Genomic DNA, 23,964 nt, shown 5'->3' with positions numbered 1-23,964 from the left:
GTGCCTGATGCTTTTGCTTTTTATATGTTTGTTTCCTTTTGTGTTGTACAACCCCTGGCAAAAATTATGGAATCACTGGCCTCGGAGGATGTTCATTCAGTTGTTTAATTTTGTAGAAAAAAAGCAGATCACAGATATGACACAAAACTAAAGTCATTTCAAATGGCAACTTTCTGGCTTTAAGAAACACTATAAGAAATCAGGAAAAATAATTGTGGCAGTCAGTAACGGTTACTTTTTTAGACCAAGCAGAGGGAAAAAAATATGGACTCACTCAATTCGGAGGAATAAATTATGGAATCACCCTGTAAATTTTCATCCCCCAAAACTAACACCTGCATCAAATCAGATCTGCTCGTTAGTCTGCACCTAAAAAGGAGTGATCACACCTTGGAGAGCTGTTGCACCAAATGGACTGACATGAATCATGGCTCCAACATGAGAGATGTCAATTGAAACAAAGGAGAGGATTATCAAACTCTTAAAAGAGGGTAAATCATCACGCAATGTTGCAAAAGATGTTGGTTGTTCACAGTCAGCTGTGTCTAAACTCTGGACCAAATACAAACACCATGGGAAGGTTGTTAAAGGCAAACATACTGGTAGACCAAGGAAGACATCAAAGCATCAAGACAGAAAACTTAAAGCAATATGTCTCAAAAATCGAAAATGCACAACAAAACAAATGAGGAACGAATGGGAGGAAACTGGAGTCAACGTCTGTGACCGAACTGTAAGAAACCGCCTAAAGGAAATGGAATTTACATACAGAAAAGCTAAACGAAAGCCATCATTAACACCTAAACAGAAAAAACAAGGTTTCCATGGGCTAAGGAAAAGCAATCGTGGACTGTGGATGACTGGATGAAAGTCATATTCAGTGATGAATCTCGAATCTGCATTGGGCAAGGTGATGATGCTGGAACTTTTTTTTGGTGCCGTTCCAATGAGATTTATAAAGATGACTGCCTGAAGAGAACATGTAAATTTCCACAGTCATTGATGATATGGGGCTGCATGTCAGGTAAAGGCACTGGGGAGATGGCTGTCATTACATCATCAATAAATGCACAAGTTTACGTTAATATTTTGGACACTTTTCTTATCCCATCAATTGAAAGGATGTTTGGGGATGATGAAATCATTTTTCAAGATGATAATGCATCTTGCCATAGAGCAAAAACTGTGAAAACATTCCTTGCAAAAAGACACATAGGGTCAATGTCATGGCCTGCAAATAGTGCGGATCTTAATCCAATTGAAAATCTTTAGTGGAAATTGAAGAAAATGGTCCATGACAAGGCTCCAACCTGCAAAGCTGATCTGGCAACAGCAATCAGAGAAAGTTGGAGCCAGATTGATGAAGAGTACTGTTTGTCACTCATTAAGTCCATTCCTCAGAGACTGCAAGCTGTTATAAAAGCCAGAGGTGGTGCAACAAAATATTAGTGAGTGATGTGTTGGAGCGTTCTTTTATTTTTCATGATTCCATAATTTTTTCCTCAGAATTGAGTGATTCCATATTTTTTTCCCTCTGCTTGGTCTAAAAAAGTAACCGTTACTGACTGCCACAATTTTTTTTCTTGATTTCTTATAGTGTTTCTTAAAGCCAGAAAGTTGCTATTTGAAATGACTTTAGTTTTGTGTCATGTCTGTGATCTGCTTTTTTCCTACAAAATTAAACAACTGAATGAACATCCTCCGAGGCCGGTGATTCCATAATTTTTGCCAGGGGTTGTATATGCTGAGTGCAATATGAAATAAAAAAAAGTCCCTGAGATGTGTTTGCCCGTGTGCTGAAGCTTCTCCTGTCGTCAGGATTTCCTGATGGAAACATTCATCATGTTTAAGGACCTCATGGGAAATGTCTTCGCTGCTGACTGGATGAACATGAACCTGGTGCAGATGCAGGTCTTTCAGAGGGCCATCAACCAGTACTCTGATGTGCTCAACATGTATTTCTTGGACCAGGCACATTTTAAACTACAGGTGTGTCTGGTCCTCCCCCACTCTAGTGGAGGCTAAATTTTTTATTAAGCAGAAAATGAAATCTAGTGTTATGAGAAGGTAATTATGGCATTAATATTTGAAAAGCCTGCTTCCCCTTGCAGCTGTGGAATAACTACTTTCATTTGACCGTGGCATTTCTCACCCACAAGACACTGCAGCTGGAGTCATTCTCTCAGCAGAAAAGGAATAAGATACTGAATAAGTACGCTCAGTTATATTTATCGCATGCTTTTATTTTTAAATAGGCGATTTAATCTGCTCACTTTTTGATTTGCAGATATGGAGACATGAGAAAAACGATGGGTTTTAAGATCAGAGATATGTGGTACAATCTTGGTGAGTCTTTTTCACAATCTGATTAAACTTCTATTATCATATGGTTTTGTGAAATTGTATATTCAGTGGCTGACTGTTACTAACACAGAGGGAATAACAGGTTAGTAGTTTTTATTGTGCAGGCTCACACTGTATTGTTTTCTTTACCACATTATTAGATTCTTTGTCTCTGTACTGAGAAATGAGCATGTAGCTTGCCTTCTTAAGTCATACTAGATGTTGATTTCCTCTCAAAAATTTTCTCCCTTTAGGTCCACACAAAATGAAGTTCATCCCTGCCATGGTTGGACCCATTTTAGAGGTCACGCTGGTGCCGGAGCATGAACTGAGGAAAGCCACCATCCCAATCTTCTTCGATATGATGCAGTGCGAGCACAACTTCAGCCCCGGACGCACGTTTGAAACGGTAAGAAGCACCCAAGCACGAATGTCACTCCTGGAGAAATGTATTTGTAATGCATGTCATGGCGTGCTTGCAATTCCTTTCTTATCATTTCAGTTTGAGAACGAACTGATAACAAAATTAGATCAAGAGGTAGAAGGAGGCCGAGGGGATGAGCAGTACAAAGCCTTGCTGGAGAGAACGTAAGGATGTGAAGTAGATCAAACTGAAGAGATTTCTTTCATTTCAGTCTTGTTTTACTTGTTCAACATATCGATCAAAATGCTGTAATAGGGAATTCACCCAGGGTTGTTTAAAAAATACATTAAATCCCTTTTAGATGTATTTTTAACAGATTTACCATAGATCTAGTGGGGCAAGACAGCCTGTTAGAATTGAAAGGTTTTAATCAATAGAAACCCAACAAAGCTGTAACGTATCATCTTAAAGGATTATAAAACCCTAAAAGACCTCTGTTAGAATATAATGTATCGGTGCAAAAGAAAGGAACAGTGCTACTTACTCAGGGAGAGACCAGAATTTGTTTGTTTTTTTTTTTTGCTTGTGCAGGCTACGTGAGCATTGCAGGCGTCACAGATACCTGTCTCAGTCAGGAGAGGAGCTGGCTCTGCTGCTCAGCAGCCTGCTAGAGAATCTCCTGGCATACCGCACCATCACGCATGACGAAAGTCCTGAGCACCGTATGAGCTGCACCGTCAATGTGCTGGTAGGCCATGTGTCGATTTATCCTTTCCTTTTTACCCATGTGTTTGTGTGCTGGTCAGTAGCAGGATTACTGTTCAAGTAATGAATTGATTTTCATTACAATGTGGGGGAAAATGTGTTCTGATAGATGCCGAAAAATTTTGGAAGAGATTCAACAAATAAGGAGCTTTGGTAGCAGTCTGTTCCCTAATGAGTGCCATTCTTCTTCGAGTTTCATGCTGGACATGGCATTCCAGAGGGAATTCCTTACATCCGCCAAGGACATACTAAAATCATCTGCATTTATTTATTTGCCTGTCTGTCTGATTTTTGGAGGAAGCATCTTCCATGCCCTAATATCTATCTGTGGTGCAAATTTGGTGAGAATATGTGAACTAGTTTTGAAATAATCCTTCAAAGGCTATATAAAGTGAAATCTTGATCCATAATCCAGATTCGGATCCAGATCACCTACAAACTTTAATGGAGTCCTTCATGGCCCAATATCTATCTGTGGTGCAAATTTGGTGAGAATATGTGAACTAGTTTTGAAATAATCCTTCAAAGGCTATATAAAGTGAAATCTTGATCCATAATCCAGATTCGGATCCAGATCACCTACAAACTTTAATGGAGTCTTTCATGGCCCAATATCTATCTGTGGTGAAAATTTGGTGAGAATCTGTCAATTAGTTTTGACGTAATCCTTCAAAGCCCATGTAAAGTGAATCTTGAGCCATAATCTGGATCGGGATGCGGCTCAACTCCAAATTTCAGTGGAGTCTTCCATACTGTAATATCTATCTATGGTGCAAATTTGGTGAGAATCCGTGCAGTAGTTTTGACGTAATCCTTCAAAGCATATATAAAGTGAAATCTTGATCCAGAATCTGGATTTGGATCTGGATCACCTCCAAAATTTAATGGGTTCTTCCATGGCTTGTATCTGTGCTGAAATTTTTTGTCAAACTCCCTGCAGTATTTTTGACGTAATCCTGCTGACAGACAGACAAATAAACGGCAGTGATTTTTTACGTCTGCCAAGGACGTAAAAAAAGTCTGACATCACTGCCTTTTTAACACACATGCCTGTAAAATTGCTCTGTGTTAAAAGATAAATCTGGATTAAATTATGTCATCCTTTGAAAAGTCACCACAGAAACTGTCACGGACATAAAGGCAGTTTGAAACACCAGTAGACTGATGATTAATGACGGTTTTGATTGAAAAATGTAGAAACTTCTAAAGATGGAATGTGCAACATCTCATTGCGATATCTGTCTCTGTCTGGACACAAGTCTGAGCCGGTTCTCAAACAACACATTTGTCTTTACAAATGCTTCTTCATTGTGCTGCTGACAGTGTTCCAGACCTGCCAACCTGTATGCATTTTTTTAAATCAGGCATGCATTTTGACATTAAAATATGCTGGTAGGATTTGATGCTCAAAAGTACAAAAACAAAAAGTACATTATTAACCAGCTGTGGTGTACGAGGTCTGTTAGAAAACTATCCGACCTTTTTATTTTTTGCAAAAACTATATGGATTTGAATAATGTGCGCTTGCATCAGCCAAGCTTGAACCTTTGTGCGCATGCGTGAGTTTTTTCACGCCTGTCGGTTGCGTCGTTCGCCTGTGAGCACTCTTTGAGTGAGCAGTGGTCCAACCCCCTTGTCGGATTTTCATTGCTAGGAAAATGTCTGAACGATTTGGAGCTTTGCTACATCAAATTTTTCCAGAAACTGTGAGAGACAGCCAGGTGGAAACCATTCGGAAGATTCAGACGGCTTTCAGGGACGATTCTATGGGGATCACACAGATTAAGGAGTGTTACAACCGGTTTAAAGACGGCGCACAATGGCGGAGGGTGCGCCGCGCTCCGAGTGGCGATCGACAGGCTGAAACGACCAGATCATTTCCAAAGTGAACGCTGTGTTGATCCGGGACATCGTCTGACTACCAGAGAAATGGCAGAAGAGGTGGACATAGCACTTTTTCAGCACATTCCACTGTTACAGGAGTTTTTGTCATGGAAAGAGGAGCGGAGGAATTCGCCACGGAGCCGCTAATGGCGCGGGACAAAAGCACCTCCGTGTTGGTCTCACAGGACATGTTGTAACATGCCCAGCTCTTGCACCATTCGGAAGATTCAGACGGCTTTTGGTGGCTTTTCAGTCGTGTGACTATCCGAGAAATTGTGGATGAGCTGGACATGCCACAACATGTCCTGTGAGGCTTCATCAAGTCCCATCAAATCACATCATGTCCTCTGCGGCACATCAAATGTGCCGAAAAAGTGCTATGTCCACATCTTCTGCCATTTCTGTGGTAGTCAGACGATGTCCCAGATTAACACAGCCTTCACTTTGGAAATGTTCTGGTCATTTCAGCCTGTCGATCGCCGCTCACAGCGCGGCGCGCCCTCCGCCATTGTGCGGCGCGCCCTCCGCCATTGTGCGGCGCGCCCTCCGCCATTGTGCGGCGCGCCCTCCGCCATTGTGCGCCGTCTTTAAACCAGCTGTAACACTCCTTAATCTGTGTGATCCCCATAGAATCGTCCCTGAAAGCCGTCTGAATCTTCCGAATGGTTTCCACCTGGCTGTCTCTCACAGTTTCTGGAAAAATTTGATGCAGCAAAGCTCAAAATCATTCAGACATTTTCCTCGCAATGAAAATCCGACGAGGGGGGTGGACCACTGCTCACTCAAAGCATGCTGACAGGCGAATGACGCAACCGACAGGCGTGAAAAAACTCACGCATGCTCACGAAGGTTCAAGCTTGGCTGATGCAAGCGCACATGATTTAAATCCATATAGTTTTTGCAAAAAATAAAAAGGTCGGACAGTTTTCTAACAGACCTCGTATGTAAGTCTATGCCTGCCGAAAAGTTCAGCCATTCACAACGTAGTATTCTATGCCTACAACTAAGTTGGACTAATCACAGCAACATATTCTGTTGTGTGCCCACAAGCTGTGTCTACCAGAGACCGCCAGCCGTAGCTGCTAGCTGTTTTCTCTTCTTGTATTACAAATACCCGACATACCATGGGTTGCTGTGCAGTTAGTTGTATCAGTGGACCATCTAAGACATCTGTGCTCCAGTATTTCCACTGAGTGAAATTTTGCATTAATTACTTTGTATGTTAGCACCATTTGTAGGTATCTGTAGCTTTGTGATGTTCCCTCCACTATTACGCCACAGTTACTGAGGCAATAAGGCCCTGATAGTATTTAATACCTGCACTCAAACCACTTGTTACGGAAGCAACCGCTCACTCCTCAAAAATAATGGGAAGAGTATGTGAAAACACTCAAACCAAGGCTTACTACGATGACCTGAAACTCCTGGAAGTGGGATGGAGGATGTAAAAAAAAAGGGTGAAATGGAATGTTTGTTTATTTATTTATTTATTTTCAACTAAGAAGAACCTGTTTCATTTATTATGTTGTAAGTAGTTTGTAGATTTAATTGTCTATGGGCTTTTTACTTGAATTGATTTGTGCCTTTATATTAAGCAGCTGTAAATGGCTTACTTTATTTTCAAGTGTACTCTGTCACATTTTTTCCTCAAGGTCATACTTCTAGTCAGAATTGAATTAAATACGCCTTTTTAACCAGGGTTTGTCCAGCTCTACTGTCTGTAGTTCATTTTTTAAATTTGGGTTCATGGTTACCTATTATCTATTTTTGACAAAAAATAAATCAGTACTTTTGCAAGCCACTGAATGTATATATGTGTGTGTACACACACACATATATATATATTTATATATATATATATATATATATATATATATATATATATATATATACACACACACACACTGGCTTGCAAAAGTATTCGGCCCCTTGGTATTTCACGCATTTTAATTTGTTTATGCCATTTCAATTACAAAAAGCAAATCAGGCTTTTCAATATAAAAGTTTCTAAAATTATCTTCCTTAGATTCAAACTGAAAGTAAATCTCTACAATGTGATATAAATTAATTAAAAATATAAAAGCCAAGATATATTGTCTAAGTAATGGGCCCCTTTGGTATAATACTTGTAAATAATCAGTCTTATTGCTAGTTTTCTGTCGACAAGTCAGAGGATGGATACATGAAGATTTCCAAGTCACTGAATATGTCTTGAACTTCATTTACATCCGTTATGAAGAAATTCAAACAGTATGGCACTCTTTGGTAAATCTGTGTGGAGTAGACAGTTCTCAAAAACTGAGTGACTGTGCAAGAAGGAGAACAGTGAGGAAAGCCACTAAGACACTCCAACCCAGAAGAACCTATAGGCTTCTGTGGCTATGACTGGAGAAATTGTGCATAGTGCATATTTTGCATTTTGTATCCCCAATTATACAGCTTCATGATGAAGTGGTATAGAGGAGGATTTTATTAAAAAGAAAACCTGCAATTTCAGCTACAATCTGCCAGAAGGTACATCTGAGATGCAAGCCTAGATTTAATATTTTGGTGAAAGAATATGGACAATACACACACACACACACACACATATATACAGTGGTCCCTCATTTATCGCGGGAGTTACGTTCTAAAAATAGCCCACAATAGGCGAAATCCGCAAAGTAGTCAGCGTTATTTTTTACAATTATTATAGACGTTTTAAGGCTGTAAAACCCCTCACTACACACTTTATACACTTTTCTCAATCAGGCATGAACATTTTCTCATTTTTCTCTTGTGTGTAAACACTCTCAAAGTTCAAACCTTAGTAGAAAAATAAGACCAACCTGTTTTCAGGCCCAAACATTGTTTGAGAAATAAAAATAGAACGTTTTCCTATAAATAATTATGATGGCTTTTAGAACTAACGAATTTAATTTTAACGATCAACGTACGAGGTTGGACACATAAGAAATTATTAATAGTGACTGACCAGTATTTCACAAGTTCATCTGATCGCGCCTCTTCGTCCTGTCGTTCCTTTTTCCACTGAGTCACACCTCGCTGCAGGTGTCTTTTTTCGAGTGAAGAACACAGTTATGGGTAGTTGTTGGCGCTCTTTTTTCTTCTGGGCGAGAAGATTCTTATAAACAGACACGCAGAACACAATGCGCGTGCTCTCCATTTGCGGTGCCACGACCAGCCTGCTTGATGAGGCTGCGTAACACAATGCGCTGTAAAAAAAAAAAAGCATGCAAAATTGGACTAAAAAAATCCGCGAAACTGCGAGGCCGCAAAAGGTGAACCGCGTTATAGTGAGGGACCACTGTGTGTGTGTGGGTGTGTGTGTGTATTTAAATTAACAAAATATTGAATCAAGTACTTTGAAAGGCTCACTACTCACAATAAAAGTGAGAAAGTATTAAAATTGATCAATCTAAATCTGAAAGTCATATGTTCTGAATACAATTGATTAAACATCTGCCTTCAGCTGGACACAAGACAAACAACTGGTGTAATTTTAACATTTATTTACATATTTATAGGTGGCAAACACATGTGACTGAGATTTTGTGAATATGGATAATGATTCATAGTTGTATTACTGAGGTGAGTTGAGACGTGAGGCTGAGAGACAAAAGGAAAAGGGAAAAGAAGGATGAACTAAATAGCATGGGTCGAAATTAATAAGAATAATCTTAACTGGAATTTAGTGGTAAATTTTGGTTTCACAAAATGATTGTTAATATCAAGAAAAATAACTAAGTCACTTTGCATCCCCGACAGCAAAGACCATCGACTTATCTGGGCCCCTGGATTGGGTGACATTAGCAGGTACGAAGAGGTCCATTCTGGTTTTCTGGTCAGTTGTTTGCTGGCCTCCTTTAAAGATCTGTGTCAGGTTAACTCAGTGGGCCTCCCGGGTGACTGCATGTGTGCCAGCATAACCGATCATGGTTTTTGGTGATCTACATGCCAGGTGTCTTGTTCACCCAGTGGGAAGACTTCTATCAGTGTTTGCTGTCAAAAAGACTCAAGACTTGGAAAAGGGAACTGTAGAGGAAAAATTAAAGTTAACCTAAGGCTCATGCTGTAATTCGGGACATCAGGCAGCCATGCAGCAGTGTGTGGATGGCAGCAGGAACAGTTTTGCGCAGAAATTGTAGTGTAATTTTTTTTTGTCAAAGACAGATGACGTGCTAATAGCAAACTTATCATGATGATATGCAAATACCAGAGGATGGTTTTGTTGTGTATTCCTGATAACAGTTGACAGATGTTAGGAGGACATATGTTGTATGCAAAATGTATGTTTTCTTTAAAAGGAATCTTTAAGGCCAGAATTTTGATTTAAGGGTAAAATTTGAGTAAAGCACTTAATTTTGGAAGAAAATGAATATTGGATTATAAACGGTACATAATGGTGAAAATGATGATCATTTGGGTTTTAAAGGAAGGGTAAATTTCATGACCCAGAGTTGAATTCATAGGCCTGGGCATTTTCCAAGAAATGATCTTATTGCACCTGCATATTGCTGGAAAATGATGTCATTGACAGCTGTTTTTATTGGTGTAAGATTTGCTAAGGGCCCCTTCACACATAATGGCCCAGTCACACGGCACACGACGATTCCTGAACGAAGGGAAAACATAAAAAAAAGTCACAATTCATTGAGAAAAGGTGGACGAAAGAGCTTTTATCACCCAACAGTCTGCGAAACTGGCTTCTGCACTGTGTGAAAACACTCATCTGCTGGAACGAAGTCAAATTAAACAATAATGTTAAAAAAACTAAACGATTAAAAAACGTCAAGAACAACAGCAAAACAAAACACAGACGAATTGAGGTTTTCGTTGCCCTTCGTTCAGATTTTTCAACAGTTTAAAATCCTGACGAAGTTCCAGCTGCAGGAACAAAACAGCGCGAAGGTTAAACGATGCCAGCGAAAGTCAACAAAAGTCCAGATTTCTTGTTTCGTCAGGGCTTCGTCACCCTTCGTTAAGTGCCGTGTGACTGGGCCTTAACACGAAAGATGCAGAAACTTAGCAAAATCTGTGAACCAAAAACAAAATGGGGAACTGCAAAAAATACCACCTGCTGTTGTGAGGAATGCACGGTCAGCAATGGTTTCATGCACGCTTGTGTTTGCGCGCATGAACACAGTGCGAGCACGTGGAAAGTCACGCACACTGCAGCGGAGGGAAGAATTAATAAAACAATAATTCCTGATATAATAATAATTATAAATAGCAGATTTAGCCTCCGCCTAGACGTACACCAGGAAGTAATGAAATGACGTGGATTACTGTTCTCCCGTTCATGTTTTACATGAATTACCTGATGTGCTGGAGCTGGCCGGCTCCCGTGTCATGAAGAGCCAAGCTTCCGCGTCATGAACACATGCAGCCAGCATGGCCTGTCCAGCGTGCAGTGATCCACTGCAAATGTGATATTTGTTTTAATTATTACAGTGTGGGGAAATCCCGCAGTGACACATGCCTCACGGGGGCCATCCCGTGGGGTGATTTCCTGCATGGCACAATATTCACCAGCGTTGCAGTGCGATGATGCAGTGGTCAGCTGAAGCAGTATGTGTTTTAATTTATTTCCACGCGAGGACAGCATACCGACGTCCGCGCTTCACGCTGTAGTTATGCGACGTCATATCCTACAAGCCAGTACAGGTGTTCCCAAGCTGTGACTTGCGAGCACAGATATCTGACCAGCTGTACATCAGTGGACCTCGGCAGTCACAGAAAAAAAAGGCTCTCTCTCTGTTGTTTTGTTCTGTGATTTTTAATTTATGTATGTATTATTATGCATTTCTCCTGCATCTGTCTGATGTCTGTTTTTAATTTGACACCTTGTGTGCACGGTCATGTCTAGCTGACAATCTGTGGTCAGCTGACAGGCGCTGTATGCCCACAGCAAAGTGTATGAGCAAAGGGATCACACAAGAGTGAGTTCATGCCTTCACACTTATGTGTTTTATTTAATTTCCACTCTTTCTGTCTGTCATGTAAACTACAATTTACGTGGTGGAAGTGACATCAGCCAGCCGGGGGGTATAACGACGACACACCCCACACTCCATTTGTGTGTGTGTGTGTAGGGGGGGGGGGGGGGTCGGCACAGTTACACCCGTGTGTGTTGCTAGGTGACGCCACACTCGTGTTGCAGTTTGACAATTTTAAAGACAGGTCGAATGTGGTCGTCTGCTCTCTACTATCGTATACCAGGTGCATGACTAGCCCCACCTTTTCTAAGTGAGCAGCAAGCGGTGTTAGATATTTGTGTGCGACACCTGGAATTTGGCTGACACCTGCTGAGAGGGGGATTGAATGAGCACATGCAGAGCATACGCTGTCTTTCGGCTGCTTGTGTGCGCGAATGGTTGTAGCGACAGGTGTACGAGGTGTTTGAGATGGCTCAGATTTTTCACGAATCGCATGCAGTTCCTCCTTTTGTGTGCTAGTCTGCTTCAATCATGTTATCAGAATCAGAAGAAGTTTATTGCCATTGCCAGTGAACAGGATTCACAGACTAGGAATTTGCTTCGGTACAATGGTGCAACATTAAGAAGAGATAAAATGCTAAGATAAAATATAACATGTGTCAAGATAAAATATAAGATAAAAAAAAAAGAAATATGAAATATGAAAGGCTGTGTGAAACAGAAAAAACAGTGCAGTGGGAGGAGTGCAATTAGAAACCAAAGTACACTGTCTAAAGTGACCCGTGATAAAATGATAAAGTGACAGAGTTAAGCTTAAGGTGACTGAGTTATGAGGAGTTCATGAGTCTAACGGCAGAGGGGAAGAAACTGTTCTTATGGCGGGAGGTTCTGGTCCGGATGGACCGTAGCCTCCTGCCCGAGGGGAGTGGTTTGAACAAACCGTGTGCAGGGTGAGAAGGGTCAGCTGTGATCCGACCTGCTCGGCCCAGAGTCCTGGAGAGATGGAAGGCTACAGCCGATCACCTTCTCAGCAGAGGCCACAATGCGCTGCAGTCTGTGTCTGTCCCTGGCTGTGGCCCCGGCGTACCACACCGTGATGGAGGAGCAGAGGATGGACTCGATGATGGCCGTGTAGAACTGCACCATCAGCTGGACAGGCAGCTTGGCCTTCTTCAGCTGCCGCAGGAAGTACATCCTCTGCTGGGCCTTCTTGATGAGCGAGCTGATGGTTGACTCCCACTTGAGGTCCTGGGTGATGGTGGTGCCGAGGAAGCGGTGACAGACCACAGTGGTGATGGGGCTGTTGGTGAGGGCGAGGGAGCTGTGGCTTTCCTGAAGTTATGTGTTATGTGTACGTTTGGAAAGACCACCTACTTGGGGTGGAGACACTGATCCCTGAAATTTATGGCTGTAACCTTTGGTTTGTGGAAGCAGTCCTGGTGTTTTCTGTTGCACAGGGACTCAGTGAAATTCCTTCCTTTGCCGGCAAAATAAAAACTGTTGCTTTGGGACTTTTCTGGACAGCATTAAGAAGATATGTTAAATGACTGAGCACAACTAAAACACTTAGATTCTCATATGGTGCTCAGGGACTTTGTTCTGTTTCCACAACCAAATGACTGATCAAGACATTTTTTTTATATAGATCTGTACCTCATTCATTAAACCGAAGTCACCAAATACGGGCGCACATTGCCTGCTTCACTATAAGCCCAGTGTCCACTGTTTAAGCAGCACACATCTCACTCCATTTCATAACCACAGAGTGGTAACAAGCTCAGAGCTTCACGGTGAACATTTAAAAACATTTCACATTGCTTTTAATAAACAATTCTGTTTCTGATGTGTGGTATGTGTGATATTACCTTCCTCCCGGCCAATCAGGTAACTATTTCCACAAAAAAATAAACAGGTTTTCCTCACTGTCATCTGTTTAACTCTTGTTTACCCAGACAATACACATGTGCAGAGCCAGAGAGGGAAGTAAATCCCCCATCATACACACACAATAATTATAATGATGAGAATAATAATAATAATGATTATGAAAATAATGTGAATAAAATAATGAGAATAAATGGGCATCACATCACATCACAGGAACTTGGCCTACTCCCAGATTCCAGAAACAGGTGCAGGAACTATCCATTAATAGGCCTTCTGAGCTGTTGTGTCTGCACTGCAGTCAAGACTCATCAGGCTAATAGCAGCAGCAAGCATCTAATCCTAGTGATAGCTAGTAAACAAACTTCAACCTTAAAGGGAATATCGCACTCCAATCAGCACTATCTTTTAAAAAAATTATTTACCAGGTTATCAATCAATACTTCAACTATTTAACTTCTGCGAGTCTTGATGTAGCTGATAAAAATAAAATTAGCCATACACCATCTGAAATAGGCACACAGATTCAGAGCTGTTTTTAGCCACCAAAGTGACATAACCTCAAGTGCCAACTATTACCTGTCTGAAGGTCACTGCACCTGTTTCCACTTTGACTTAGCCCAGTACACACAGTCAATCTGGGCTGTTTTTTTTTTGTCTCCAAATGTAATATTCCTGCAATTAACATAAGTCCTTCATAAATTCACACGAACATAGGGAGAACATGCAAACTTCAAACACAAATGATCCCTGGACCACTAAGTCACCGTGCCACCTAGAGTGATTTATGCTTTTTTTAATTTGGCTTCCCATTAGCTTGCTAGGTCATGCACGCTTTTAAAACAATTCATTTATTTTGTACAAAAAGGCAGCAAGTCTTTTGTCTCCACAACGCCAACACATGGAGGTCTGTGGTGCAGTATTTTGCTGTTTTTTGAGGGCTGAGCCAGTTTAATTGTTGTCACTCAGACGCTTGCAGTCCTGCATTACTTTTCTCTCTTCTTCTCTGCACTCTTCTTCAATGTGTTTAATTCCACAGGTATACAGGTCTGCTGATGTAGATTTTTGCTTTCCTCGCTGGACTTCCTCCATGTGTTGTACCTCCTCGTTAGGCCATCTTTCGCCTTTTCTCTCAATTGCAGTTATTCTGCTGTGGCTTTGAATCATTTCTGTTTACTTTGACTTTCACAAATGCTGGAGACATGTGCAAAGGTGCAGCTCACTAAAATGTCCCACAAGATCCTCCAGTTTAAAACGGTCTATTAACAAATAAAACATCATTCAGTCACTCAATTTTACTACTACAATTCTACACTAAATGGAATTGATGAAAAATTAAAATAAAAATTACATAATTAAAAAAGCATCATTGCAAACATTAAGAAGCAGCTTTGATTGAAGATTTTAAAAAGTGTGGTTAATTTGTGATTCATCGGGAGTTAACTATGGACACTTGTGATTAATGAATATTGTAATCAATTGCGCCTCATGGAAAGTATTACTCCAAGACTTCCTTCAAGGTTGGCAGGCCTGATATTCTACTGCATATCAATCAACATTTGCTTTGCGCTCTGCTTGTGGAAGTGCTGCCAGTGACTGACTGGGATCAATAGATCGTTCTGGCATTTCCAGCAGCTTGACCCTATTTTCAAGCCGACCACCACCTGCACCAAAAAGTTAAGAAAAGCCTGAGATAAAATCACAGAGAATGACTACAGTGCAGAAATTGACAACACAAAATACACACTCACAAGACAACTCTACAATTGCTACAGTCGCTGGAGTATGACGAGAAGAGTATAACATAAATGCACAAATACATGGATTGCTGCAGTTACCTCCGATCCCGATGCTGTTGGACAATCCACTTTCCTGGGTTTTTTCTTTTTCTTAATCTCAGTCTCTGCCACAGGTCCAGTGTCTGGTTCTTCAGTTGCTTCTTGTGTGTTTGGTTCATTTCCCTCATCATCTTGTCTGTCTTCCTGGTTCTAGCTCTGCTAACATTAATATCAGTTAAGCGGGACTGCCGGTGACACGTTGTGAAATAAAATCTGTTAGTTTTGCACATTTTTCATCCTCAGCTAATGGAGCTTTCATTGTTTTTTTGTTCTTTCTTTCTCTGCTCCTCCCTTCAGTCTTTCGGTGGCCCAATTAATTTTCTTTTACCCTGACAGTGGCTCTGCTCTCACACTATATTTCATACACTTAGTTTCTGATGTCCTCCCTCACATGACCTTTCCACTGGCTACATTGAGAGAATCATGACCATGTTTATTAAAAGGTGCAAGTGGAGCCTATCTCAAATGTTTGTGACTACATGCATAAAATAACATTTTGAATTTAAATTAGAATTTTTTTAATCACTGCAATGACCCATTGTGAGCTGACAACACCTGCACATATAAGGGCGGCCCTTCTGGCATTTCCCCAGTTGGCAGATAGCCAATCTATCACTGAACAGTGGTCAAAGTAACGCGCTTGTGTGTGTGTGAGAGAGAGAGAGAGAGAGAGAGAGAGAGAGAGATGCACAGGGTCTAGACTGATGACTGATTAATAATTAACTACAGTTTGCTCAACAAAACAATTGATTGCAGTGAAATGTGTTTATTAGTGGTTTGTGCTGCACTGACGTCTATCTCTCATTTGTCTCATGTTCTGTGATGACAGCAGTGCAGAATCATTCACTTGTTTTGCAGTCTAGCTTCGAATTGAGAGTATTGAGATTCATATCCTGTTAGGCAGGAACTGATTCAACTTTCGAGGTCAAAGATCAATGTCAGGAAAAATCTTGAAAAAAATTGAAAGAATCCCTATCTTTAAGATTGAATGAATTTTCAAAAATCCATAACTCTGTCAAAAAAGATTTCTTTCATATCTGAGAGCCGTATGTAGGATGGTATCCTTTATTGACTGACAAAGTTTGATCCGGTGTCACAGACCGATCGGTCCTCCTAAAATTCGGTCCCCCCATATGACGCGGTTCACAGATTAACATCTTGTTTCTGCTTCAAACTCCATTCATCATCCATCTCAGCGACAGATATCTGAAGCTTTTGTACAACAATCATTTCCACATGAATTCAACATTATTTCATCATAAAAGGTGGTGGAAGTGATCAGAGCGCTGCAGCTAAACAAGCTGCTAACTGATGCATTCCCTGCGTGTTGAACATTTCAAAGCATCACGGAAATTCGCCTTTGTTTAAAACAGCCTCGTTTCTGCTTAAAACTCTGGAATGTTTTAAGAGGTTTTACCTTTATCATCTGACGGTTAATAATCCCATTAATCCATTTGATTGCTTTGGGTGGAGAGACTCCGTCCCAGACGTGCTGCTGTGGACCGAAACGATGCATGCGCACAAGCAAAAGGTGGACCAATTTTTAAGGGTGGACTGTTCGGTTTGGATTACAGATTTTTTGGCCATTTAAATATAATATTGAAAACCCCATTTAATGCATATTTTACATTATATCTCAATCAAAAGTGCCTCAGTCACTCTCATTTTTCTGTTATGGATTTTCCTACACCACCAAAATTGGATGGAGGTTCCAATTTTATGCCTGTTTGTCTATCTTGCAGTTATCAATAAGAAACCAAGTGCCAAAAGCAACGACAAATTGTGCATAGTAAAGATAACCAATGTTCTATGAAAATAATCAATCAATCAATCAATTTTTTTTTATATAGCGCCAAATCACAACAAACAGTTGCCCCAAGGCACTTTATATTGTAAGGCAAGGCCATACAATAATTATGTAAAACCCCAACGGTCAAAACGACCCCCTGTGAGCAAGCACTTGGCTACAGTGGGAAGGAAAAACTCCCTTTTAACAGGAAGAAACCTCCAGCAGAACCAGGCTCAGGGAGGGGCAGTCTTCTGCTGGGACTGGTTGGGGCTGAGGGAGAGAACCAGGAAAAAGACATGCTGTGGAGGGGAGCAGAGATCGATCACTAATGGTTAAATGCAGAGTGGTGCATACAGAGCAAAAAGAGAAAGAAACTGCATCATGGGAACCCCCCAGCAGTCTATGTCTATAGCAGCATAACTAAGGGATGGTTCAGGGTCACCTGATCCAGCCCTAACTATAAGCTTTAGCAAAAAGGAAAGTTTTAAGCCTAATCTTAAAAGTAGAGAAAATAATCTGAAAAGAATTCAGAAACCAAAAAAGTTGAGAAAACAAAAAACCTGACAACACCACAAAAAATTTTTCCTTTAAGTGCATGAACTAAATACATACTCCTGACATTTACTCACATCTAATTTAGCTTATGAAAAACCACTTCTGACAGGACAATGACCTTGATATTTTCCAAGGTAATACTGAAAACGTACCAAACTCTGATTTATGTGTACCATTACACCCCTGTTTCTCTAACATACAAGTCAGAGGAATTTCCAAACTAGTTAATACAAACAAACAATGTGACTTATATTTTGGAACATACAGTAATCTTCCCCGATAACTCCTAAAGTAGTCAATCACTGTGTCAGTCAATCAATCAGTAATCAATCAATCAGTGGATTTGCTTATACAGTGAGGCAAATATGTATTTGATCCACTGTTGATTTTACAGGTTTTCCCACCTACAAAGAATGGAGAGGTCTGTATTTTTTATCATTGGTACACATGAACTGTGAGAGACAGAATCTTAAAAAAAGAAAAAAAAATCAGAAAATCACATTGTATGATTTTTAAATGATTAATTTGCATTTAATTGCATGAAATAAGTATTTGATCACCTACCAACCAGCAAGAATTCTGGCTGTCACAGACCTGTTAGTTTTTCTTTAAGAATGGATGAATGAATGAATTGTATATATTCGCCACACAGATGAACAACACGAAAGACAATAACAAAACTCATACCATAAAAAAATAAAGAATGTGTGAAGTGCCTTGAGGTGACTCTGTTGTGATTTGGTGCTATATAAAATGAATAAATTGAAATTGATATTGAATGTATACATATATAAATATACTCATAACAATACAAAAGAAATGTGCATAAACAATATAATTTAATCAATGCACTAAAATTCCAAAACACAACCAATCAAGCAATGGTACACAATCCCAAGCACAATGACAAAATTCTTCAAACTATAATGGGTAAATATATTATTTTTGTAATGCCTTTTAAAGCCAACTAAGGTACCAAGTAATTTAATATTATCAGGACAATTATTCAGAATATTAACACCCCTAACGGAAACACAATGACTTTTTACATTAGTTCGGATCTTTAATTTCTCAAATAATAATGTTCTTCTCAAATTGTAGCTGGAGTCCTAATTTTAAACAGATCCTGGACGTGTTGAGGCAAAAGTTTATTTTTAGCTTCATACATAATTTGTATTGTGATGTAATCAAACAAGTCCCAGAATTTTAAAATTTGTGAACAAGCAAATAATGGATTTGTTAGCTGGCGATATGGTTTATTGCTGATCATTCTTATAGCTTTCTTTTGCAACAGAAATATTGGATTAGTATTAGTTCTGTATGTGTTTACCCAAATCTCAACACAAGGATTACATTAGTAACACACTATGCCTTCATGGTTTAAAGGTCATGTGGTCACATTAGACCAAAATAGAGCTTTTTGGTATCAACTCCACTCGCTGTGTTTGGAGGTTGAGAACAACCCCAAGAACACCGGCCCAACCATGAAGCATGGGGGTGGAAAAATCATTTTTCCACCCCCATGCGGACAGTACAAATGCACCATATTGAAGGGAGGATGGAGGGATCATGTATCATGAAATTTTGGCAAACAACCTCCTCCCTCCGTAAGAGCACTGAAGATTTTTTTTTTATAGATTCTGTGTCTCACAGTTGAAGTGTACCTACGATAAAAATTACAGACCTCTCCATTCTTTGTAGGTGGGAAAACCTGCAAAATCGATAGTTGATCAAATACTTATTTGCCTCACTGTACACAGTTATATATACTGACAGTTTGGAGTTTTCTTTGCTTGTTTAGTACAGGACGCAATACAGAGAATACAGAGATGTGCCAAAATGTCAGAAAAGAACACTGTATTAATACAGTATGCTGCATTTCCTGCTTATCTGGTCTATAGAATTAATCCGATCTAATCATCAAGCTCATATTTATGTTGAGTTGTGTTTTCTGTGGGTCTGAAGAACTCTTTCCTAGTCTCTTGTTGCTTTCAGCTGATTTAATGCATCACAATCTGAAATGTGGGAACAGACCAATGAATGAAGAAAAGTAATGGTGTGTAGAATTTTATTTATTTTTGTCAGAGTGTAACCAGATCCATGTTACATACGACAAATCACCTCTTAAATGTTTAATATTTTGTGTGGTCAGCTTAATTCCTTTTGTTAATATACATACATTTGGCAAGTATGTTTCCAAAATTGTCTGGAAAAAGACTGGTTATCTTTTAATCAAAGCTGTCTTCTGTTTGAGACAATACAGCAAACGGTCATACAGTCTGTTTTGAGACATACCACATTTTTAAAAGCCTGCTTTTATATAATGTCACATTCACATGAAAGCTTCCATGGAAAGCGCTGACACAAGCAGTAAGGGAATGTTTGGTTTCATAAACACAAACAACCTTTAATAAAACCACTGGCCCATCAGCAATTTACCAACTGACCAATGGTCACCTTCTGTCTCTGCCAACTCAACTTTGGTAGTTAGCTTATTTTGAATGGCCTCATCAATATTTGCAGATTCGGAGTAATTAAACATCTCTATAAAATAATTTTATTGTGAAGCAATTTCAGGAAGTGGTGAGTTGGCTTTGGAAGCAAAATGGTAAAATCTAATGATTTTTGTGGTTACTGGCTCAGTTATCCTTCTTAAAATCTTTAAAACTAACAAAAAGTCCTGACGTATAATAACTCAAGATAATGATTTTTTTTCTCTTATCAGAATTTTTACAAAGAAAAGAAGAGGGAAGACATTTACATCCGGTGAGTCAGATTGAAACGCGGAACATATGTGGTTTGTGGTTTTTTGGACAGCAGTTTTAACTGTATGATGTGTTCATGGAACCCAGGTACTTGTACAAGTTGCGGGACTTACACCTGGACTGTGAGAACTACACAGAGGCTGCCTACACACTGCTGCTGCATGCTGAATTACTGGAGGTTACAACATCAACATTCTTTATTTTTAAGCTGTTTAACAATGGCTAAAGCACTCAGCTCAATGCTGATTTATATTAACGTGCTCCACCAGTGGTCCGATAAGCCCTGTGCACCCCATCTGATACCCCGAGACGGGAAACACATGTGCTTCCAGCAGGAGCTGAAAGAGAGGCTATTCCAGGAGATCATATGTTACCTGGACAAGGGCAAGGTGAGCATATTAATATTTGGCAACCAATTTTTACTAAATGTGAATAACCGAAATGTTCAAGTAAGTGCTTTATTTCTAATCGCTATATTAAATTATGCAAAAGACTATTTGAAATCTGCGTTAAGCTTTAAGTAATTACTGTAAAGGCAAATGGAAAAGTGAAGCTTTTGAGCCTACATTTTTTTTAATCAGTGTTTTAATTTGGCTTTTAACTGAGCAGTTCACATGTCTTCTCAGATGTGGGAAAAGGCAATTGAGCTGAGCAAACAACTGGCCAAGATGCACGAGACCCATATGTTTGACTTCATGGAGCTCAGCCAGTTGCTGGTAAGATGCTGTGTTCATTGTAGTTGCCTCATGTAGTTTCCAGGCGAAACAAAATTCCAATAAATGTACCATATTTCCTTGATTAAAACTCCGGGCGTTTATTTCTAAAGGAGGCAGGCCTTTATTCAAGGGTGGTGATTATTAACAAAATGCTGCTTCTTCCTCACATATCCCTGGGTGTGGTGAACCAAAGACAACCGCTTTAGATCAGAGCCCTCTGCATGGCTAGGAACCCTCCCCTTAGCCTGATGCGCACCTGCTAAACAGACTGCAAAGGCTGTGATTTGTCACTTTTATTCTCCCGTCATATTTTAAGTACACATGGTGATTAAATTTCGATCATGGATCAAATACGTTTGGCAGAAAAGTCTGCAAATGTGACCAACTTTACAACACAGAGTCAGAAAAAGACACTCAAATGATCTGCAGTTCATGGAGGAAAATTGCGCGTGCCGTAGCTTTGGAGGTTGATGATTATATAAAGAAGTGGAGCTCATTGAGGGATAAATTAATCCAGAAAAAGCCACTGTTCCTGTGATAAATTGCATTAAGATGCGACTAAGAACTTTAAAAGGGTCACATGAAGGTACCACTCCATATCAGACTTAGAAAAAGAGTGACTCAACTAAATATAATTCTTTTAATGCACATAATGCCCAGCGCTTATTTAAGGCAAGCTTTTATTTTTTCAGACTAAGTTTTGACCAGGCATTTAATCAAGGAAATACGGTAGTTTAAAAAATGTTAACGTCTGATCTCCAAAGGCATTTTCTTGATTTTGCTATACTTTGAGTAATTTCCTTGTTAAGGCACTTGGATATAGTATAATTCCATGCATTGCATATCAAAATGGTCAGAACAATTTCAGCTTTGTGAATGTGAGACAAATATTTGTCTAGAACACTATGTAAGACATAATTAAGCTCTAATGCTGAAAATATGAAATTCTTTGAATCTTTAGTGAATACACATTTTTATTCATATGGACGAATTGTTTTGGTGTTAGAAGTAGGTTTACCACACTCTTTAGGTCCTGAAAGAAGTTAAATATATGAAAAAGATGTTAACACAATGCAAAATAAATTTAAATTCCAAAAGAGTGTATTTGTGAAATAATATCACTTAACTCTCTACTACTGTTGTCAAATCATTGCTGTTTGGATAAGATTTCATCATTGTTGGATTTTATTCATCCAACATTCCAACATCCAACATTGATGAAAACTCATGATAAAACATGCCCTTGCGACCTTTTCTGGTTTCTTGCATTGGCTGTAAATCAAAGATTGGCTGGAGGGGAGATCTGTTTTACAGCTGAGAATTGTAGTTTTTTTAAATGGTCTTATGGTCTCTGAATGTGTCTGAATCCAGTGGCTGCATGCTTTACAGACCAAAATCATCAGCCATTTATGTGACAAGTGGCGTAAGTACACTGTCCCATTTCAAAGGCTGCTTGTGAAGTGGCTGACATTCACTGTCTTCTTTTGTCCGAAAATGAAGGCTACAACCGATGTATGCCATGAGTGTTTGTGCAATCCCCCTGCTCCCCCACCTCAAAGACAAAACGCTTGGTAAATTTGAAAAAAGATTTTTGGTCTCCATATGTACAATTGTAAATAATTGATATTTTATAAGTAAAGTGTGAATAAATGCCGAAAGATGATTACTAAACTACAGGTTACACCCACTGCAATAGCTTGGCACATGTAGCTGTCAAGGGTGCCAGGTTACTAGGGTTAGGGGTGATGAAAGGTCATGAGTCATGAGTATTCTGATTTCATAATGGTTTGTTCTGGTGTCCACTGTATCTGAAGGACTGAAGCCTGAAGAGTTTTGTGGGACACAGCCCTTAGAGGGGTGTAGACCCTGAATTGGGCCTCTGTGACATTCCATTTCTGATCTATTCATATAAACATGATGAAAAGTACACTTTGACGTACTGGTGCGTCCATGGACCTCGGAGGATTGAAGCCAATAATTTGTTTTCAGACATTTGTTATATCATTATTTTGGCCTCCATCACTCCAACATGAGGTGTGCCTGGGAGAAGATCTTCAGTTTATGATCATTTTTAAGAATGACATGAATAATATGTGTAATTTAATGTTTTGTTTTGTTTTTTTAAAATTTGAGACAAAGTGAGAGAGCTCTGTCTGATGGTTTGGGGCTGTGCAGAGGAGGGATGTAGGATATTTCAAGGGAAGGATGCTGAGGATGGAGGATGTTGTATAATTAAATGAGTAGATAATGAAAAATTTTTATTTTATGGACCTTTTACAGTGAAAGTCAAATATTTCATAACTTGATTTTAATGTTTTCTTGTTATCTCTGTGGGAAGAAGACATGTCCTGTAAAAAGTAACTCCCTTCAGCTGCTCCCTTGTTTGCACTTGGGGTCGCCACAGCAAATCCAAGGTGGATCTGCATGTTGAATTGGCACAAGTTTTACGCCGGATGCCCTTCCTGACGCAACTCCACCTCACATGGAGAAATGTGGCAAGGGTGGGATTTGAACCGGGAACCTTCTACACTGAAACCAAGCGCACTAACCACTTGGCCACCTCCCCTGCGGAAGAAGACATGCTAATACGCTGAAAATGTGTGGCTTCTTCTTCTGAGCTTAACTTCAAAGTATTGTATGTGGCGACCATGTGTGCATGTACACACAGCAGCACAGAAGTTAAAAAAAAGGTGGACTGAGCTGCATGTCCTTTCTGTTCAAAGCAAGAAATCCAGAAATGGGTCACATTTTCCAAATCCTGCATTCTGAAAATTTTAGCTGTCTATTTTTTTTATTTTTTTATTTTTTGCATAAAATAGACGGCATTAAATTTGAGCATCATTGTGTTTTTAGGGCTCATGTGGTTTTTAAAAGACATGGGTGAGCCAATTTGGCTTGCTGATAGTGGATAATATTACCTCTTTAAAAAGATGAGAAATAATGCCAGTTCTTCACCTCTCCACTTGGATAAACAAGATGAATATTTCCAACTACAGAAGAACAAGAAGAATGGCGGCACGATGGGTTACTGGATAGCACTGTTGTCTCACAGCAAGAAGGTCCTGGGATGGCTTCCGCCTGGGCCTTTATATGTGGAGATTGCATGCTCTCCCCATGTCTGT

At 39.7% G+C, this 23,964-nt stretch overlaps 1 protein-coding gene across 1 annotated transcript in view; it reads left to right on the top strand.

Moving 5' to 3' along the window:
• LOC117509927 (dedicator of cytokinesis protein 5-like) overlaps positions 1-23,964 on the top strand; it is a 63,053-nt gene that overhangs the window by 1,128 nt on the left and 37,961 nt on the right. The window contains 10 exon segments of the mRNA XM_034169542.1: positions 1,819-1,989; positions 2,112-2,212; positions 2,288-2,346; positions 2,598-2,752; positions 2,846-2,931; positions 3,299-3,455; positions 20,087-20,127; positions 20,214-20,304; positions 20,396-20,515; positions 20,753-20,842. Of these exon segments, the coding sequence (XP_034025433.1) occupies positions 1,819-1,989; positions 2,112-2,212; positions 2,288-2,346; positions 2,598-2,752; positions 2,846-2,931; positions 3,299-3,455; positions 20,087-20,127; positions 20,214-20,304; positions 20,396-20,515; positions 20,753-20,842 (1,071 nt within the window).

This window comes from Thalassophryne amazonica, chromosome 5, assembly GCF_902500255.1.
Source record: "Thalassophryne amazonica chromosome 5, fThaAma1.1, whole genome shotgun sequence".
NCBI classification, from domain to species: domain Eukaryota; kingdom Metazoa; phylum Chordata; class Actinopteri; order Batrachoidiformes; family Batrachoididae; genus Thalassophryne; species Thalassophryne amazonica.
This window is presented reverse-complemented; position numbering and strand designations above follow the sequence as displayed.